At 40.6% G+C, this 19,907-nt stretch overlaps 2 protein-coding genes across 3 annotated transcripts; both read left to right on the top strand.

Annotated features, from left to right (window-relative positions):
• Positions 1-1,600: 1,600 nt before the first annotated feature.
• LOC141003593 (uncharacterized) lies at positions 1,601-6,020 on the top strand. 2 transcript variants are annotated; one of them, XM_073474985.1, is made up of 4 exons: positions 1,601-2,291; positions 3,449-3,567; positions 3,855-3,963; positions 4,547-6,020. In XM_073474985.1, the coding sequence occupies exons 1-4, from the start codon at positions 2,024-2,026 to the stop codon at positions 5,710-5,712; spliced, it is 1,662 nt and encodes a 553-aa protein (XP_073331086.1). In that variant the 5' UTR covers positions 1,601-2,023; the 3' UTR covers positions 5,713-6,020. The 2 variants fall into 2 exon arrangements, with proteins under 2 accessions (XP_073331086.1, XP_073331078.1); XM_073474977.1 differs by having other exon boundaries at positions 4,541-6,020.
• Positions 6,021-8,703: 2,683 nt separating this feature from the next.
• LOC141003607 (uncharacterized) lies at positions 8,704-14,380 on the top strand. Its single transcript, XM_073474997.1, has 4 exons — positions 8,704-9,562; positions 9,646-9,779; positions 9,957-10,062; positions 13,054-14,380. Exons 1-4 carry the CDS (start codon positions 9,259-9,261, stop codon positions 14,106-14,108), a joined length of 1,599 nt encoding a protein of 532 aa, XP_073331098.1. The 5' UTR covers positions 8,704-9,258; the 3' UTR covers positions 14,109-14,380.
• Positions 14,381-19,907: the final 5,527 nt, after the last annotated feature.

Below are 19,907 nucleotides of genomic sequence, written 5' to 3'. Positions count from 1 at the left end.
AATTCAATATACTATATGTACAATTAATAAATCACATATTATATAAACATATATTCACATACACACCCACAAATGCATATATACATGTGCTGAACACATGTACATATACCTACGCACACATCTATGTACATACATAGACTCACACACATACAAATTTACATACATAGCTTATAATATAATATACATCATATATACATTAACCAAATTTCTATATCTTTTTATATACCGCAAATTTATATTTCATAACATATTAATATTTTATACACACAAACACATGCATACGTCTGTGACAACACCTCCTGATTTTTAAAGCCCTCCTCATTCATACCTGTACCTTTTGAAAATCATCTCCTTGTACCCTTTAGATACAATTTCAAAATAAAATAAAGATCTATTATGCATCTGCATCGCTATTTCTTAGTATGCCTCCCTGGTGACATCTTTGATTCAGTTCTGCTGATGTGAGTATAATATTTATTAAATCATTTATCATTTGATAATGATAGTAATTCCTTATTCTCAGATATTGTAGCTTACACTCCTCTTTGCCCCTATTCACAAATATTATTAGAGTGATGAACTGAGCTGTTTTATTGGCGATTACAACAGAATACCATACTCACTTCAAATCACATTCATTCTCTTTTATCTCTTTTATTATTTTATTTGGCCATTTCTGTTAAGCTACTGAATTACAAAATTTCCTTCAAAGCCCTTCTTTGCCTTTTATATTGCCTTACATTAGCTCGCACATTTTATATTAAAAAAAAATATTCTGGAAATGATGTTTCTTGTCAACATTTTTTAAGTGCTTTCTTTAAGATTTTATTGCACTCCTTCTCTTTTTAAATTTCTATTTGTTCCTCCCTAATTCCTTTGAATTGTTCACAAACATAATGATAATATAATAACATTAATAATCAAAATCATTATTATTAACTTTTTTGTGTTTGTTTTTTGCATTTCTTTATCACCAATCTGCTTTAACTGCTGAAAACCCATCTATCTAATCCTCCAGCATCTTACTCTTACTCTATCTTACTCTAAGTTTGTTTTGATTATTTCTATCAGCATTTCAATCACCTCTCCATTTCCATCAATATAGCCATACCATGATGAACCCTGAGCACTAAAACTTACAAAAACCTCTTGCAAGGATTGTAAAATAATTTAATTCTGATAATGCTATCTATTCCCGAAACTTATATTTACAATCATTGCCCAATTTGTTGCTTGACAAATATTGTACTGTCTCCTCCACTTCACTCCATATCTCTGTGTATGGTATCATAGCCTTTAATTACAAAACCTAATGCTGTCTTAAGCCAAGTTTCTTAAATACATGTAATTTCAAGTTGATTTCTGAGACCTTTAATAAATCATTTAAATCACTGGCCATTTACTATTAAATTCCTTGTGTTCCATAGTAATTATTTACCATTAATGTGCGTTACAGTCCACCATTCTTGCCCAGGAAGCCTGATTCTTCAGCAGAAACAGCTGAATCGATGAAGATTGTCCCATCTCTCGACCCGTAGTTTAAATCTCGGAAGTGCGATTGTTTACGGAATCAGGAGGAAATGCGACAGCTCTACGGAAAACGATTTGTAACGTTAGCCCAAAGCTAAGTATTTTAATAGCGTTTGCAGTAAACATACACTGTACGCGTGTAAAATATGGCAATTTTACGTTTCCGATAATAGCTCATGACAGCGGTCGGAATCTGTGACGTTAACTCTGAATCAAAACTAGTGCTGCAAGCTAGTTAGCTAACGTTGACATGGCAAGCTACCTATTGTTTGTTTAACATTAGGTTTGGTGTGATGGAGGTAACTACACGGTAAAAGTGAAACATTTTACACACATCTGCAACCTGTTTAAACGTCGCCTGCACTACAAACTGAGTTTAAAGTGACCAAACGTTAGCTGTGCCCGACAAGTGCCTCTACATTAAGTGCCAGTCAAAAGTTGCCTTCTCTTCAGTTCACCGAGAAGAAAACACTGTCCACGCACTGTTGGCATAATGGCCGAGGCTATAGTAACGTTTCAGTCTCAGCTCTCCGGGGTCATGGAGACGGTGTTCAAAGCTGCCATGTATGAGATCACCCGGCTGGTGGAGGACAGCTTTTTGGAGGAGGTGACGCGGTGCAGGGAGCAGGTGGAGTCCCTGAAGAGAAGGCTGAAGTGGTCCGAGACACGACGGAAGGAAAGAGAGGGGGACAAACCGAGGGGGAGATGTTCAGACTGCGGCAGAGCAGGGCTGTCCAGTGAGGAAGAGCCCAGAGCCACAGGTGAGACTGTCATGTACTGTACATCCAGACAGTATTAACAGCAAATACTGATGCAGTCATAGGGTGACTTAATGCACACCTGCTCTGTGTACACTTTATAATAACCATCATTGATAAATGTTCAATTTAGAGTCCATTAAACTTTACTTATTTCACTGTTTATAAAGAATTAAATGCATTATAAACCATTTATTAAGTAATTGTCAAGGTTTATAAACATCAGTTGCAGTTTTCTAATGGCATGTAAATAGATTAACTAGATCCCACGCTTTGGGATGACAGCCGACCTGCCCTACAATCCCAAAGTGTCATTATTTGGGGTGAGTTGGGAGTCAAAAATCAACTTTTCTTACAAAGAGGTCCTTTAAGTGAACCAAGTTGCTCTGCAACAGCTTTAAAACTTTCTCAATCGATATTTTTACATCAGCAATGAACCACTCTGCTAGTGGCAGCATGGATTCTGCTCAGTCGCTCTGATGCACTTCCATGACTCTGGAGGTGACGCTGTCGTTGTGTGTCACGCTGCGAGTGACACAAAAGACACCTTTAAATCTAATGTGAGCAGCCAGAGCATCTGGACTGAGACACATCTGTAGAAATCCAATTTGAATCACACTTACAACCATCTCCAAATTTTGTTTGCATCCGGTTTACAAAAACAGTGTTTCATGTGTTTTTTTTGCTGACCAGACTTCTTAGAACCTGTCTCAATTTGTGGACATTTGGTCTGGCAGTCTTCCAGCATCGCTGTTTTGTTTCCCTGCTCTTACTTTCATCAGCAGCAGGCAGCTTTCCAGAGAAAACACCCTGATGAACCAACTGTCCTCTACATGCCCAGCAATAAACTGGTGGGCAGATTAAAGGATGAGTTAACCCAAAATCTAAATTTCTTTCATAATCTACTCACCCTCATGCCGATTTGGTCGGTAGGAGTCGGGTGAAGTTTTGCAGTCCACAAAACATGTCTGGAGCTTCACAGCAAAACAGCATGGCAATGTTCACCTAAACAACTGAAGTAGATGGGGACTTGTTTTACAATCTAAAAAAATAACTGAAAATATAAATAAAATGGCTCTATACAGCTTGTCTGGCATAATCCAAATTTCTGAAAGTCTCAACAAAGTAAAAGAAAAATTAATCCATATCTTCTGCTGCAGAGAGAAATCTTAAACAGGAGAGAGTGCTGCAAGAAGAGATCAACAACTCCCAGGGCACTGATGGTGAGACATGCAGTCATGAGGCAGAAGAGGCCCCCAGTGCCATGAAGGCACCACAGGTAGCAGACAGTTTATTACACTATTTAAGCTTCAATAATTAGGTTTAATTGTTAAAAATGTTATTCAGCACAGTCAGTGACGATTCAGTTGTACACTTCTCATGAGTCAAGTAATCTCTGTGATATTTACAGTATTTTCTGTTTTCTTTTTTGTGTAACTTTTAAATGCTTTAGCATTCAATCAGACCAGCCTGTTGATGTAATGACAATCTTATGGTTTCCCCCTGAGGTGAGTAAAGCTTAACTTCCTGTATTAATGATGTCTTTCTGCCTGTTTTGTCTGCCAGTCCCCAGGTGTGCAGGGTGAAAAGCTGGACAGACTGCTCAAGGAGGAAGCCCTGCGGATAACTCCAGAAACTACTGAGCCCCAAGAGAGATGGGGAGTCAATTTGGAAGGTCATTGTCTTCATATAGATTCAGGAATAAAATAATTTTGACTGGAATTTTAAGCAGATTAATATCCTTAATTTTTCTGTCACATATAAGTAGAGCCAGAAAGATATATTGGTTGTCTGTTATTTTAGGAAGATATTGGCCTATCACAGACATATCAATATTGGCGTATATGTTGTCTGATATATGAAAACCTTTTTTTTAATTTTTTTTTACAAAACATAATGCAGAGAATAGATGTTTGGAAAATTTACAATTATTAAAAATTCCCAGTGAAGTTCATTGTTTCTGTAAAGTTAATGTTAAACCTTAAAGTATCCTGCCTCCATTACTGTACATACATATTTATCACAAGTTTTTGATATCAGCATTGGCCCCGATAATCCAGTATCAGTTGGGCTCTTCATGTTAATCTGTAGTCATTTCTACAGCACTGGTTCATCTGAAAATTATAAACCAGATGTTGCACATTATCAACCATATGAACATTCCACTTTTAGTATAGTAGATTTGCCATTGTAGTCCATGTAACCATACATCCATCACTGTTAGAAAATCTTTTTCTCCTCTCATTGGTCAGAAACAGAATCGTCAGGTCAGCCGGGGCCCAGTAAACGTTACACTGACCAGAAGCTCCCAAAGTGCCACGTGAACTGGGAAGTTGGCTTTGACCAGAGACCAGAGTCGGGTCAGGACGGACACTCGGGTGACCCATCTGAACCACTTTTCCAGAGCAGATATGCTATGGAAGACTTGGGTGGCTTTGACAAGACTGGCTATGGAGACGGCAATATGATAGACATGGGTAACTTGGATGGGTTACAAGGATCACCATCCCACTTGGGCGATGATCTGAGTTACATGGGGCACTACGAGGGCGATGTGGAAGCACCAGAAGGAGCTGAGCATCAAGCTTACCAAACAGGTGCTCCGAGGAGTAGAAGGGGTGCAGTGGGTGCAGCTGCAGGCTCACCCTCAAGGACTAACATCGACGTGGGTGGAGAGTTCAGTTGTTTATTGATCAATGAAGAAGGATACCTACAGGACCCGAATATCTTGTACCCTGAACATGTGTCTGGTGAGTCAGGCAGCAGGCTGAACCTCCGAGGGCAGAGCATTCGCACTGACCCACCTTTGGAAAGCACAGCGGATATGTATGGACCAACGGCTGCATACAGCGATACTTTAAACCTGGGTGAGAGGTTGCAGCATCAGGCAGGAGGTAGAGGTGGGAGAAGACACACCTGTAACCAGTGCTCCATGTCCTTCTCTGATTCAGTCTCACTAAAGGCTCATAAACAGACACACAAAGGCACCGGACAAGCGCCACCGTACTCCTGCACCCAGTGCGGAAAGACATTCGCTCAAGCCTGTAACCTCAAAGTCCACCAGAGGATTCACTCGGGGCAGGGGCTCCACCTCTGCAGCCACTGCGGTAAAGGTTTCCCTTCTTTCTCTGACCTAAAATCACACAAGTGTGGCCAGACAGGTGACAAACCTTACTGCTGCTCAGTATGCGGGAACAAGTTCAGCCGTCTCTGGAATCTGAAGTTGCACCGGAGAATTCACACACAGGAAAAACCTCATCGGTGCACCATGTGCGATAAGAGCTTCACACGGGCGGACATATTGAAGGTTCACCAGCGCACCCACACAGGGGAGCGACCATACTGCTGCACCGTGTGTGGCCTCAGCTTCAAACGCCTCGATCATCTGAAATCACATCAACGCAAACACATGACAGATCTATAAAGCTTGACTTGGGAGAGAGCCTCAGAGCATTTAAGGTTGTTTGTTGTATTAGATGATATAAAAATGTATGCTTTTATTTATGAGCCATTTATCAGCCAATCACATCATGATTATTTTCATTCTACTCTTCAGTTCAAAGTACTTTGTTATTTTCAAAAGCTTTTTTGTAGTATGAAAAACATGGGACAAAGATAACATACATGCTTCATGTGTTTGATAAAGTATGTCCCATCTGTTGCTTTTTTTTTTTTTTTGCATATTTTGTTACTGAAAAAATGACCTTGAGTAAAAGGCGGAGTAACACTGTTGTTGTGGTGATTTCATTACACATTCAAAATAAGACTTAAAATGGTGTCTGCAATTTTTTTCTCTAAATTAAACATTGGAGCCAAAGCTGTGAGTTTCAATCCTTGTTATATCACAAGCTGTTCCTGCATTTCTATTTATTAATCAATGAACTGACTACTTACAAAACACAAAATTACATAATAGTCATTGGACCTGCGAAAAACAACATTCTCCTGAAGGTATAAGGACCCAATAAACTATATTGCAGTACACAGTGAGGGTGTGTATTTTCACAGGTATATTTTCATAGCAATTGTCCATTTTTAAATTAAAGCCTACAATTAAATTCAAGTGAATCCCACGTGACAAAAGGAGAAGAATGGGATGGAAAAATGCCTTTGTTATAGCAAGCCAAGCAACCACTGGCACAACTATAGTTTAATGCATGAAGCTTGATTTGTTATGTTGAGCAATGTGTTTGATTTAAACAGTGTTCAGTAGTTTGACTTGTTTGCCAAAGGGCAGGTTAAATCATGGGGGAGCACAAGCTTGATGAGAGGGACGAGATGAATTGTACCTAGTGAGAAGAGGCATAGAGGCCCGGTCAGTGTGGAGCCATGCTGCTGTGCGGGTGAGGAGTGTGACAGTAGAGACACATCAAGAGAATCATGATCAAAAGTTATGTAAGTGTCAAGAGAAATCTATGTGGGTCCTTAAAAAAAAAAAAAAAAAGGACTGGGTGGCATTCCAGTGTGCATTCAGCACTGGGAAGTTTAACTTAAAGCAACATGTCACTTTTTTAATACCTTAAAATAACAGCTTCAAAATGATTTTGATGGTACAGTGTCTTGTAATAGGGCGAATGGTCTCTCTGTCTCAGCCAATCTGCCCCCCACAATACTATGTTCCTGCAGTAGCGGAGGCTGCACTTTCAGGACCCTAGTTTAATATTTTTATCAGTTCTGAAGGTTTATTCCACCCAAATAATACATTGATTCATTATTTATGTGAAGTGGGTAACTACTTACCAGCTGAATGGTCGTCCTTCTGTCTTCAGTTGTTTGTCAAATAAAACTTTTTTCACTTTCAGCACTCACACTTATTTGTTGTCCGTCTTGCTCTCATCTACGTGCATACGCATGTCTTGCCCTCTATCTCCGCGGTTGTCAAATTTGGTAGGTGGCGCTGTGGCGGAAAACTAGGGTCCTAGAAATGCAGTCCTGAGAGTGCAGCATCCTCTACTGCAGCTATACCCCACCCACCCCATCACTTGTTTCTGCACTGTGTGACTTCAGTGAGAGGGTAGGATCACAGCGTTACACACGTGTTTACTTCAACATACAAGTCTTCAACACATAACATTGTTACTGTATGATGTAATGAGTTTTGTTTGTAGTTAGAACCTACATTACGTCTGACAAATTGTTACAGACCTGGGATCTGTATCTACAACAGAGTCGTTGCACTCAGAAGCTGTGGGGGGGGGGGGGGGCCAAATCGCACACAATGACAATTTCTACGTAATGGTGCTTTAAGTGAACTAGACTTAATCTAACCATACCTCTTTTTTTTGTAATGTACTTAACGTGTGCAGTTTTCTACATACTAAAAACATACTTAATATGCTAATGGTGTAACATTAGTGCTATTAAAGACATACTAAAACTGTTTTGAGACACCATTAGCAAGCAGCTGAAAAAACTGAAGTACAACTTATTAATGTAAAAAGTAAAAGTACATGTTATTCCAACTCTGTTACAACTTGAATCATTCAAATGAATTCAAAATTCAAACAAAGTCTTTTTCACACATTTTGATTGAATTACAAATACATTTCTTATATGTTAGACGTTTTATAGATATTTAAAAACGGGTCTCAGTATACTTGAAGAAAAAAGTAAATTTATTTAAAAAGTACAGCATTGGTACAAAAATATGTACACAAGTATACGTAAGTGCATCATAATGGTGTCTCAAAATAGTACAGTCAGTTGTACTTCAGTGTATTTACTGTATGTCTTTAGTAGCACTAATGATATATCATTAGCATACTAGGTACATTGTTAGTACATTGAAAATAGCACAGTTTTAGTACATTAGTCATGCGATCATTAAGTGTACAAAGATTTTACATGGGGTTTCTCTTTCAAAAGAGGTTTGACCAGAAACAATCCTTTTCTTGTGAAGGATGGGAGTACAGTATGTTGTCCGGTCACAGTGCTGACTGTACACTGCTCCTAGTTAGCATATATAGGCCAAATGTATGCATTTATCTATTTATTGCTGTTAGGCTAAGCACAATTAACAAAAAAAGTATATTCTCAGGCACTAATCTGCCTCATCTACAATGTCCCTGTCGACCACTGGCAATTGTTCCTTACAAACTACTAAATGTAGTACTTGGTGAGGGAATCTGAGGGAAATAATCAAGTGGAAAGTTTATATTGCTAAGCTATTATCAAAATATTAAGCCTCCAGCTTTTATATGGAAGTATCACTCTCACTTTCAATAGAGCATTGTAGGAGAGAGCGGTCGTGTAGGACCAGTATGTGTAGTTCAATAGCTAAAACGTGCCCTTATTTGAAACAATAAGCTTCAGTGAGCAGCGGCCGCTTGGCGCAACCTTTGGGTTTCACTTTATAAAAACGCGTTTTGTTATTATTCACAGTTTTCCGGTGAGGCCACCGTACTACGTTGAGAATGACGTCACGAGCAAAAACAAGGAGCACAAGCGATTGTTTGGAGGCTAGCATGGTTTAATGATCAGTGCACATGCGTTTGCTCACATAAACCGTCGCTATTAGAGTAATAGATAAACCCAAGTGTAAATAGAGCAACACGTTAGGCTCGACTATGGTTTATGTCATTTGTTATTGTGTACGCTTTGCTAACGGTGTGACGCCGTTTACGTTACTTAGCATACGAATGCTAACGTCAAGCTAAGGAGTCACGTTAGCTGGCTAGCTGACATGAAGCTTACTCGTGTTATTAAATAGCTCGAAGAGTATCGTAAGTCCAGCCATTTAACATTCAGAATCCAATGAATATTGGCCTGTTTCTCCTTACATTAATTATCAACAACAATAAGTGGACGTAAAGTCGAAAATAGACTGCCTTGCGATAATGGTGAACAACCTAAACAACCTGTGGTAGCATTTTCAAGAAAGAAGAGAACACCTTCTCCCTCGTTTGTATTTTCTCTCTCACACACGTGTTACTACACAATTATTAGACACTGGACCCCGACACAGTGCATCATGTCGGACCTGGACACCCTCATTGTCACCTTCCAGACCCAGCTCTCGGATGTGATGGAGACTGTGGTGAAGACGGCCATGTATGAGGTCACCAGACTGGTGGAGGACGGCTTCTTGGAGGAGGTGAAGCGCAGGAACCAGGAGGTGGAGACCCTGAGGATTCAGCTGCAGTGGGCTGAGAGGAAATTAAGTGACCAAGAGGGGAAGGAAGGGGGGAAGACTGGGAAGTGTGTCGAATGTGCCAAGGATGATGTGGAGCTGTCCTGTGACACTGCAGGACAGAGCTCCAAAGAACAGCAGGATGGTAAGAAGAAACAGAACGATATTTAATCAGGTATATAAGCACTCTGTATTCTCTTATGCTTCTTCAATACTTCTTATTATCAGACATTTTGAGGGACTGCGGTGTGAAAAAAGAGGGCGACTCTGTGGAAAGGTGGACGAGTAGCCGACAGGAAGTCGTACCAGAGATGGCACAGGCAGCGGACAATCCTACAGCCCCTCGCAGCCCTGAAACACAGGTGGGTCTCAAGACCATCTCAGAGCAGAAGTACTCCGTCACTGGTGCTGCAACAGTGTTGTTCTGAAAGGGTTAATGAGTACCTGGTCTGAAAGGAAAATTTGGCACAGCGCATTCAACTAACAAATCAAAATGAAAACACTTTCTTAGAAGTCTCTCTGTTCTCTGTGCTGTTCAGGTACCAGAAGAAGACGTGTTAACAGTGGTGGATATTAAGAAAGAAGATATGAATAAGCCGTCATGTTCCTTTGTGCATTTGGGACTGTGGAGCAGTAGCCCAGATGGTGAGTATTACGCTGTGTCACCTACGACCTTTGTTTTTGTTGCATATTAATTTTGCATATTTTATAGAGGAACCTGGGGTTTTATGTACTCTAGCAGCTTTGTCTGGCCACCCTCCCATTCAGACAGATTTCCTCTGTCATGGTTTGTGATGGGCCTATCACAACCGTAAATTTACCGATCCAGATTTAAAAAAGTCAGACCTCACATGTTACCTTGCTCCGATGTGTTGTCTATTCAGTAGTGTCCAGTCTACAGGTCCGTCCAGCAGTGCACCAGGCTCACGAAGTTTACATCAAACTGTCAAACTAGGCAGTGCTGATCAGTACGGGTGAAACGGTACATGTATTCGTCCCAAACCGTCTCGGTATGGACGTCATGGTCCTCTGCACACAGTCATACGATGAGTATGTGTGATGACGAGATGAGAGCGTATATCAGTGGGTGAGGGAATAACTGTTCTGATCCGAACTCCAATTCAGTAAGTGGCAGCAATGCGTCAAAAAGCTGTTTTCCAACTGTCATTAAACAACAACAGCAGAAGAAGAAGACGTGATAAATCAAGACGAAGAAGAAGACACTGTGATGCGCTATGGCTAAATCACAGAGACCTGCCCTCTGCTTTCAAACCATCTGTGTGGGAACGTTTCAGAGAGCGAGTGGTGGATCAGACGAGGAAGGTGTGTTGGGTGTTGTCCGACAGTTGTGAGGGGGAACACGTCGAACATGCTAGCAGCACCCAGATGTGTTGATCACTGGAGCGAGGCAAAAAATAAGTAAATAAAACACCAGTCCAGCAAAGTATCCCCGCTCTTTTTAAGCTGCCTCTGGATATGAGAGCAGACAGGACCAAAGACATTAATGTAGTAATTAGCCTTTACAACACGTTTACATTTGTTTTTTTGTTTTTTTCATTTTTATCATCCCTTCATAAAAAGATGATTTATATGAGAGTGTGTTTTCACTGTTTACTATTTAATGCAGGACCAAGCAAGGTGAAGCAGCTTTGAGTTTCTTTGGTGCCACCTGTGGAATAACCTTCCTGAACAACTGCAGTCTGCTAAAACTGTCAGCCCATTAAAATCAGGGCTTAAAACATAAGTCTTTACTGTGGCTTTACAATAAGTTAGATACATAACCTCTTTATAATCTTTAACTATTTATTTGCTAACGTTTGCTTGTTTTATTTTATTTTTGAATGCAATTTAAAAAAAATTGTAATGTCCTAACTAGGTGGAACAAACTAACTGCACTACTGTCAGTTTAAAATATATGAAAAGAAACCTAGTCTCCTGCATTTTGGATTCCTTTTTACTTTTTTGCCAATGTACCAAACTCGTAGTGAACCATGACTTCTGTGTACTGTTACACCCCTTGCAATAAGTGATATTAAGTCATAGCTGATAATTAATTGACTTTCTGTCTGTGTTATGAAACTTATTTACCTTAAATAACGGCTTCAAAATCGCTTTGATGGTACAGTGTCTTGTATTGGGGATACAGATAATGAAATTATAGCTGATAAATGGAACCGATAATACAAAGCCAAATGCTGCAGTTGACTTAACAAGTGCAGCATTTACACACAGTATGTGGTGGTATGCACCTTTAAAGTTATTCTGCCAGCCGCCAATAAACACAGAGAAGAACAACAACAACGTAGACATAGAGCTGCTGCACCTGTGTAGAGCCATGCTACATGGACAAGAGCCACACATGTCGTCACTGGAGTGGGCGTTGTTTTTCAAGTTCAGAAGAAGACAACACAATTGTAACTTTCTAATACATGTTCCGCAAGTGTTTCAGAGAGGAAAAAGAGTTTGACACAATAAATCTTATCGGAGCTTTGAATAATAAATCATGAGGGTTGGGCCGATGAATGATGCCATTGTCCATTGCTGATGGCTGACACCAGAGCACAGTTAAGTGGCGTGTCCCCTCAGAGTTGCTGTAAGGCAAGAGTTGTTGTTTGTGATATGTGGAGAGAGGAAATGAAAAGAAGTATGTTGCCTCTCAGTGCACTAACTTTACGTCTCCACGTCCCGTTTATTATTTTCTCATTAAACCAGGTGAACCCAAGACACTCTGTCAAATTTGTGGCAGCAGTGTTTCTTTCTCCGCGGGCCGCTGTTTCTCTCAGTCATGCCGTTTTTATACACAGTTTTTTTAACTTAGCTTCCTTGGCTAGTCTGCCAACATTGTTTTATGCATATGAGGCTGAACAAAGCTAAGTTACAGACGAGGATGCTTTTCAACCTGGCAGAGTGATGTATGTCAGTGGTAATGGGGGGTGGTTTCCTCTGCAGGGTGAGACAGTTGGAGATTCATTTCAGAGCAACGGTGGGCACAGCGGCGGCTACAGTGGCGAGCTAATACACAACTGCTGCCTTACGACAACACTGAGGGGACACACTGCCTCAAATTCGGAAACAGCGATGTCATCGTCCATCACGTTGTTTCACTGTAGACATCATCATATTCCAATTCGGCAGAAATTGCGCAACCCTATAAATCATCCATCTTTGCCCACTAAGTCTTAGCCTTTTTACCCTCAGGGATGCATAAACTATAGGTTATGAACTTATTTTTAAAATAGAAAAATGTGAAATCATTATCGGTTATCTGTATCGGCTGAAAACATGCATCGACTGCTCTGTTGCATTACAACCAACTTTGTGCATTTCATATTACCACTGTACAAAACTTCCCTTGTGCTCTGCATGAAGTGTTAATAATTTCCCCCAGTAGCTTGAAGACCTTGGATTTCATTTACAACTCTGGCTTTTAGATAGAAAGGTTAATACCTTCTCATGCAGGCGGTTTTTCAAATTATAGTTATAAAATGATTTCAGTAACATTTTGTTTTCAGACTACAATACTGAGCTGGGAGCATTATCTGTGGGAGCAACCAACTTGCTCTTTTGGTAAATGTCTGCCAATAGAAAAGGCATTTGAAGTCATTTATATAACTTTTGTTTTCATTCATTTTCCAGACGGAGCAGGACCTGAATCACACAGTGCTACTGAGAAGATTGAGGCGCAGCCAAAAGAGACTCAAGAGATCAGTGAGGAACTATTGAGGAACGTCATTAAGCAAGACACACAGGTCTCTACTGCGTATGTCTTTCCTGAGGAGCAGGAGGAAACACAAATGGCTACAGATCTGTCTTTGGAGGAGGATGTTCTTGTTGCTCCAGGTAGAGATCAGATTTCATCCTCAGTGTCCCCCACGGTAAGACCGCAAAACAGTGATGCGTTAGGTGTGACTATCAAGCAGGAGGTTATCGATGATTCTGATGTGGAAAGCGAGCGTAAGGAAAAGAGAACAACAAAGTCTGGGATGGCATCTTTCCCATGTTCAGTTAGACACCATAGGGTGAGTTCAGTACCACACAAACAAAACCACTTTTCCCATAAAGCCACTGTGCAAGAGGTCGTGAAGCTGCACTCCAAAGTGGGTGCAGGTCTCAGATTGCAAGCTGCTATACAGCACCTGCACCGACCAATGAAAAGGCCCCCCCACACACTCTCGAACAACTCCGCAGCAACTCTGTCTGTAGCCCACTCTCAGATCGTGAACGTAAATCCCCTCAACAGAATCCCCTCTACATCTAAAGCCGCAGCTTCTCCTTCACTCTCAGTCCAGCGAGGTCACCTGAGTGACAAGCAGGCAGCAGCACATAACCGAACTGGTGCCCCGTGGGTCAGCATCAAAACCCAACTTCAGTCTGCAAATTCCCATCACACCAACCCCTTACCCCACCCAGACTCTCTCCCTCACACTGGCCCCAGACACCTCCTGCGCTGTGGCCAGTGTGGGAAGTGCTTTCCACACCCCAGCAACCTAAAGGCCCACTTGCAGACTCACACAGGCGAGCGGCCTTTCTGCTGCTCCCTCTGTGGTCGCAGCTTCACCAAGCTGAGCAACCTAAAGGCCCACCGGCGGGTCCACACCGGAGAGAGACCGTACTGTTGTTTGGCTTGTGGCAAACGCTTCACCCAGAAGTGTAACCTGAAACGCCACCAGAGGATTCATCTGGACGTATGATGGTGGACAGCCAATGAAAAAAAAGAGTTTGGTGTGTGTGTTTCCTTTAGATTAAGATGCTGTGTACTACAGTTGCTGTGATGCATTGCAAAAATGCTTCCTGTGTCTCTTGAAGTGATTGTCCTAAATTCTTCTGTGCATTCCAGAGAGGTTGATCTACTTTACAAAGATGTTGTAGTGTTATTATAGGACACAAAGCAGTGTGTTGTGAAATGTATCACGCACAGAGAGGAGGTCAAGTGTGATCAATAAATAACTATTTATTCTGTGAATACTCAAATTCTTCCATTATATCAGTAGCACCATGCCTGTGAACACAAAAGCACCTACTTTGTATTTGATCAAGGACCAGGGCTGCTATTTATCAACCTGCTCAATGTGATATTTTGGGTAGATAAAAGTAATTTACACACTTTATTGACCAAATTATTTACAGCTTTACTCGCTGAGCTCCACATGTGTCTAAAGTTGGTGAAGAATAGATAGAATTAGATAGCTGCAACATAGAAACAGGTGAGCACACACCTTCTAGTATGAGTTTATCATTGGTCATGGCTTACAATAAGTCAGTGGAAGCATTATAATTCAGAAAAGTGCAGTTTTTAGCCTGTTATTCGTTTTCAGTTACAAGCATTTCATAGGACATGACTATTTCTGTTTTTTATTTATTTATTTTTGTTTGGTTGTCTTTTGTTTTGTTGTTTCCATTTCCAATTCATATTATTTTATACCTATTTATGTATTTATATATTAGAAATCTATTTTTAATTTGACCTGTTATTTGCTGCTATTTTTTAAGGATTAAAAACATTAAATTGACTGTTTGAAAAGTAAAGATTGATGATTTTTTTAAGAGTCAAAGTGTAACCACCAATTTTACTCGTTCAAGTGTGTTTACAGGTGAAAGAAGTTGTAGAAAGCCTTTTGTGGCCCCAGAGGAATCTGCATGTAATCTGATAAATAGTCTCTCGTGATGTCACTCAGTGGCTGAGTTTCATTGTGGGTAATGTAGGCAGCAGGTTTTGAAAAGGTGACGTCTCTGGTTCTGCTGTATCACTTTTGATCATTTGTTTTTAAACTGTCCATAGTGAGTCCAGCAGTAGCTGCGTTTACATGGACCCTAATATTCCACTAGTAATAAGAATAATTGCCTAATCAGAATAAAAAAATGCCACATGTAAACACCTCAATCATGAAGAGACTGATCTGGTCCGGCCTGATCTGAATGAATTTCAGGATTTTAAGGGTTGGTATATAGCTTTGATATTCCGATCAATATGAAAATATTAACCATGTAAACACTTATTCCAATTGTTTCTCTTTGGTTGGTATAAATATATTCTCGCCCCATGTGGGGCTAATAGATGATGTTGCTTCCAGGAAGCACAAAAACATGGCAGGAGCAAAACATGATACAAGATAGATACAACTCTTTTGTTGGAGGTCTTAAAGGAGTCGGCTGAAAGGCTTTAAACAACAAGTTGTTCAAACAAGTGTTTGCAAAGATGAATGAAGCCTGAATCCACTGAACCCCCGACCAGATCAGAAACCGCTGGAGAAGTTTGAAGGCAGCCTAACGTTACGAGGCTGAAAGTCAAAATGGTAAAAGTGGTTCGAACCCAGACAGACTTAGGGATGATCTGAAGAGAGAGCGACGAGTGGCTGTGGAGTTAGAGGATACCTCGTCTGAGGCTTGTGTTCCTACTCGAGGACAGCAGCATTATTGGTAAATTAAGTCTTGACAGCTAATGCTAACATCACAACATTAGCTCAAAAAACATGAACGCGAAAAGTGTATTGACAGACAGCTAATGAATGCATAAACTGAATATTCTCGATATGGTCGGAAAAAAACCCTTTTTTATTATATTTCCGTCAGATTAGATGCTTTGCACATGTCAAAAAAATAAAAAGTTATGTTCTGATTAAATACTTGGGGCATGTAAACACAGCTAATGTTATAGGAGTGCAGTGATATACCAGTGGACTCCCCACAATGCAACTTAATCACTGAGTGACATCACTGGAGGCAATGTATCAGATTACATGCAGCTTCCTCTGGAGCCACAAAAGGCTGCATACTACTTTTTTTTTACATATGCAGTCATACTCCTCCAAACCTGTAAACACACTTTAATATGTAAAATTGGTGGAGTTACCCTTTAAATACAGCTCTGTCACCAACAATATCTCACTTGTATTATCTTAGTCGACCACTTGGTGTCAGCCTTTCACTGAACTTTGTTCTAAAATGAGAACCACAGCAGAGATTTTCAGATGATATTAGTCCTCTTGTCTGCCTGCTAATGTAGTAATGGAATAGAGAAGTAGAAGAAAACCATTCCATTAGAGTAACACATCATGATTACAAGTGTCTGTAGACACCGTTTTAATCGATCAGACTCTGTGCAGCCAAAGCCTGTGTGTGTGCGTTAACATATCTCATGTGCAGGATTAAGCTTGATGTGTTGTATCTATAGTTAGAGTCAGAGCAGCACCGTGCAGGTGGTGCAACTGATAACATTTTAATCTTATTTTCAAGGTGAGGTAAAAGCTAGCAGAGGCTAAACTCTCTCTCTCTCTGTGTGTGTGTGTGTGTGTGTGTGTGTGTGTGTGTGCAAGACAGAGCGAGAGAGAGAAATGCTGATTAAAGCCTCTGTTCTTGATATTATCTTTTCTTTTTGATGTTTGAACCCAATAACAAGAGAAGTTATCTATGAAGAGCAATTGAAATACCTACTTAGCTGAATCTGCAGTGAGCATAACGTATGTATGATGGGATCGTGAAACCAGCCTGTTGGTTCTCAGTTGAATGTGTGGGAGTGCATGGCATATAAAAACTCATCCCTGTATGTAAGCCAACATACACCGTGTGTCTATGTGCTTCAAACCGATGAGCGAACTCATGAGTAACAGTATCTCTTCATCTGTGAATCCTTTATGCTTCTAATTGGACCACTGAAGTAGGTATTTATTCTCAAGTTAACAAAAGCAAACTCCCATCCCTCCTCTCTTCAGCCTCGTAATTTGGTCACATTATTTTTCTGCACTCTCACTTTTCCGCCCTTCAGTGAATAAGCCACACTGTATTATGAGGAATAATAGACTGTGTTCCTGTGTAAAGGGTGGCAACTAAAAGCCACTTCAAGCTTAGCTGCTGTGCAGTTGGATTTGGTTTAAAAAGGAAAACATACTGGGAGAGATCAGTGAAAGAAAAATAGTTAATGGATCTGGACAGTCATTGACACTTAGAAATGTTGTTAAGAGCTTCTAAAATCTAGCAGTGCAGTATGGCGTGTGGCGAAGGAGGCTAAAAGGGGACTGAAGGTTAACATCAGCAGCAGCCATGAGTCTTATTAGTGTCCTTCAGCAAAACACTGAAAATCTACATGATTCCTGCATGATGTGATACTGCACATCAACCAAGTGGAAGATGTTGGGTTAAGGACAGATGATGAATTGTATTTTTTTATTTTATAAACAAGTATGAGCCTCCCTTTCAGGTAGAAATGAATTGCGATACCTGACCCCTAATCTTAGAAATAAAATAAACATACATGGCATAAACATAACAAAACAAGAATGTCCTCCAAAGCAGAATGACAGTTGGTTCATCACCTGCCAAAAGGAACATATCCTTACGTGGGTGACATGAGAACAGAGCAAGTCCACATGTGGAGGTGGTTGGGCCGGATGAAAGGTTAAACAAAACATCAGTTCAACACAGGACATATTTGTCATTTCCCATTTCTAACAGACAGTCAACATTATTTTTAAAGCTGATCTTAACTTTTTCTACATGTTCATTATTGTAACCATGATGACAAAGGACCCCTATCTTTCACAAAGTAGTAATTTAACACAAACGGTGCTTAGTTTAAAGGTGTAATTTGTAAAATAAAGCCAGAATTAGAAGGTAGCACCAAAACCATAGGGTGCAGCATGTCACAGAGAAATGGGTAACTGCTGTTCTTTGTTCAGCTTCCCTTGGCTGTAGCTAGCTAACGTTAGCTAATTAGCTCATGGCTCATTTAGCCGTGGAACCAGCGGCCCAAGAGTTTGTCTGAACCAGGACCTTGGATCACAGGGGAAGTCACCACAGGTGACTGTGTCCAGCTCAACTGGATTTGGCAGCCTGAGAGTGATCATGGCCAGTCCAAATTGAACACAGTCTCCAAGACCGAAGGAGGTCAGTTTGACAACAGGGGATACAGTATGGAGGTGATTTACAATGGCTATGACTGGGACGCTGACTTTTGGGATGAAAAGACACGGCAGGTGGAGACACGAGAGGCAATGCAGCAGGAGAGAAGTGACCGAGAGTCACAGCAGCAGATATTTTCACATCTTACTCTGTGAATCGAGGATTTATTTCAACCAAGAATGTTTCGGCAAGTTTAATTTCTGTAAAATTTGAATGAAGTCTTTTTATGATGAGTTAATGAGGCAGTTAAGTTCGTCTTGGTTCGCTAAAAGAGACAAACTTGAATTCAGACTTGAATTAGTGAGGAAAATAGGAGTATTTAATGTCTTGACATTTTGTGAGTTTATTTTGTCTGGCATATGTCTCCTAGCTGAAACAACAGGCACATCGTCTTTTGCTGGTACAAAAGGATGGTATTATGAGACTGGACGTGCCGGGGCTAGCTGGTTAGCATGCTAACTTTGGTAGACAGTACATAGACGTCTTTGACATAACATCAGCTCTGTTTCTTTACATTCTGTTGATAATGTTACACATTATAAAACATATAGTTGTCAACAGTGTAACAGTTTCGAAAGGACAAATGATGTTATCTTGCTAACAGGGGCTTCAGATCAGGGAACGCGAGTAGGCCTGTGTAGCTTGGACGGTTACATGCTGCCATTCCGACAGACCGCCAGTACGACATACTGCCATTCCGACATTGTACTATTCAGACGTGTCACCATTCCGACATACCACTATTCCGACATGCGAACGTCCCGCCATTCCGACAAAGTTTCGTCCCGGCATTCCGACAAGGCTAACCCTAACCCTAACCCTTTTAAAAGATGTGTCGGAATGGCAACACGTTTAAAAAAGAAATAAATACCACTATTCCGACCTTAGGAGGCAAAAAATGTCGGAATGATGGGACGTTTAATTAAAGGTTTAAGTGTTGCCATTCCGACAATTAGGGCCTAATGTCGGAATGGCGGTATGTTGGAATGGCGGTTGCCTCCCGCTTGGACGGCACGGACAAACAACATATTTTGTCATTTACTTTGGACGAAATGCTGGGTGGCAATAACAGCCATCAAGTGAGTGAACCATGTCACCCCATAACCACTGTATGTGGAAAAAGGTGCATATGACAACCATGTTTTGGTGTAAATAATTGATCCCCTTTTAATGTTAAACATTTCACAAATACAAAATTTGGAATGAAATAGAAATATGGGGTTAGGAAATAAATGACCCTCCCGTTTCCCCTGATGAGTTTTGCACACTCCCAAAACAACCTAAATGTAGTACGTGCTAAGTCCCCCTCACACAAGAATGTCCATGTCCAGTGTATGTCTTCACAGTCCAGACATGCTTTGGCCTTGCCTTCAGATCTCCCACTGTTTTTTAATATGTTTAAAATTGTAATGTGTGCAGCTCAGCACTGTCGAGAGGTTTTTAGCCGCTGCCTTTCATTACAGAGACTGTTAACGTCTCCCTGAGGTTTGAGAGGAAAATGAGAAAGAGAGCAGACAAGACAGAAAGCAAACAGACGGAGTCAAAGAAAAATGCCACTTTGAATAACAAGGCACAGAATTACAGTTTCCTGATCA

Source organism: Pagrus major, chromosome 1 (genome assembly GCF_040436345.1).
Source record: "Pagrus major chromosome 1, Pma_NU_1.0".
NCBI classification, from domain to species: Eukaryota; Metazoa; Chordata; class Actinopteri; order Spariformes; family Sparidae; genus Pagrus; species Pagrus major.
This window is presented reverse-complemented; position numbering and strand designations above follow the sequence as displayed.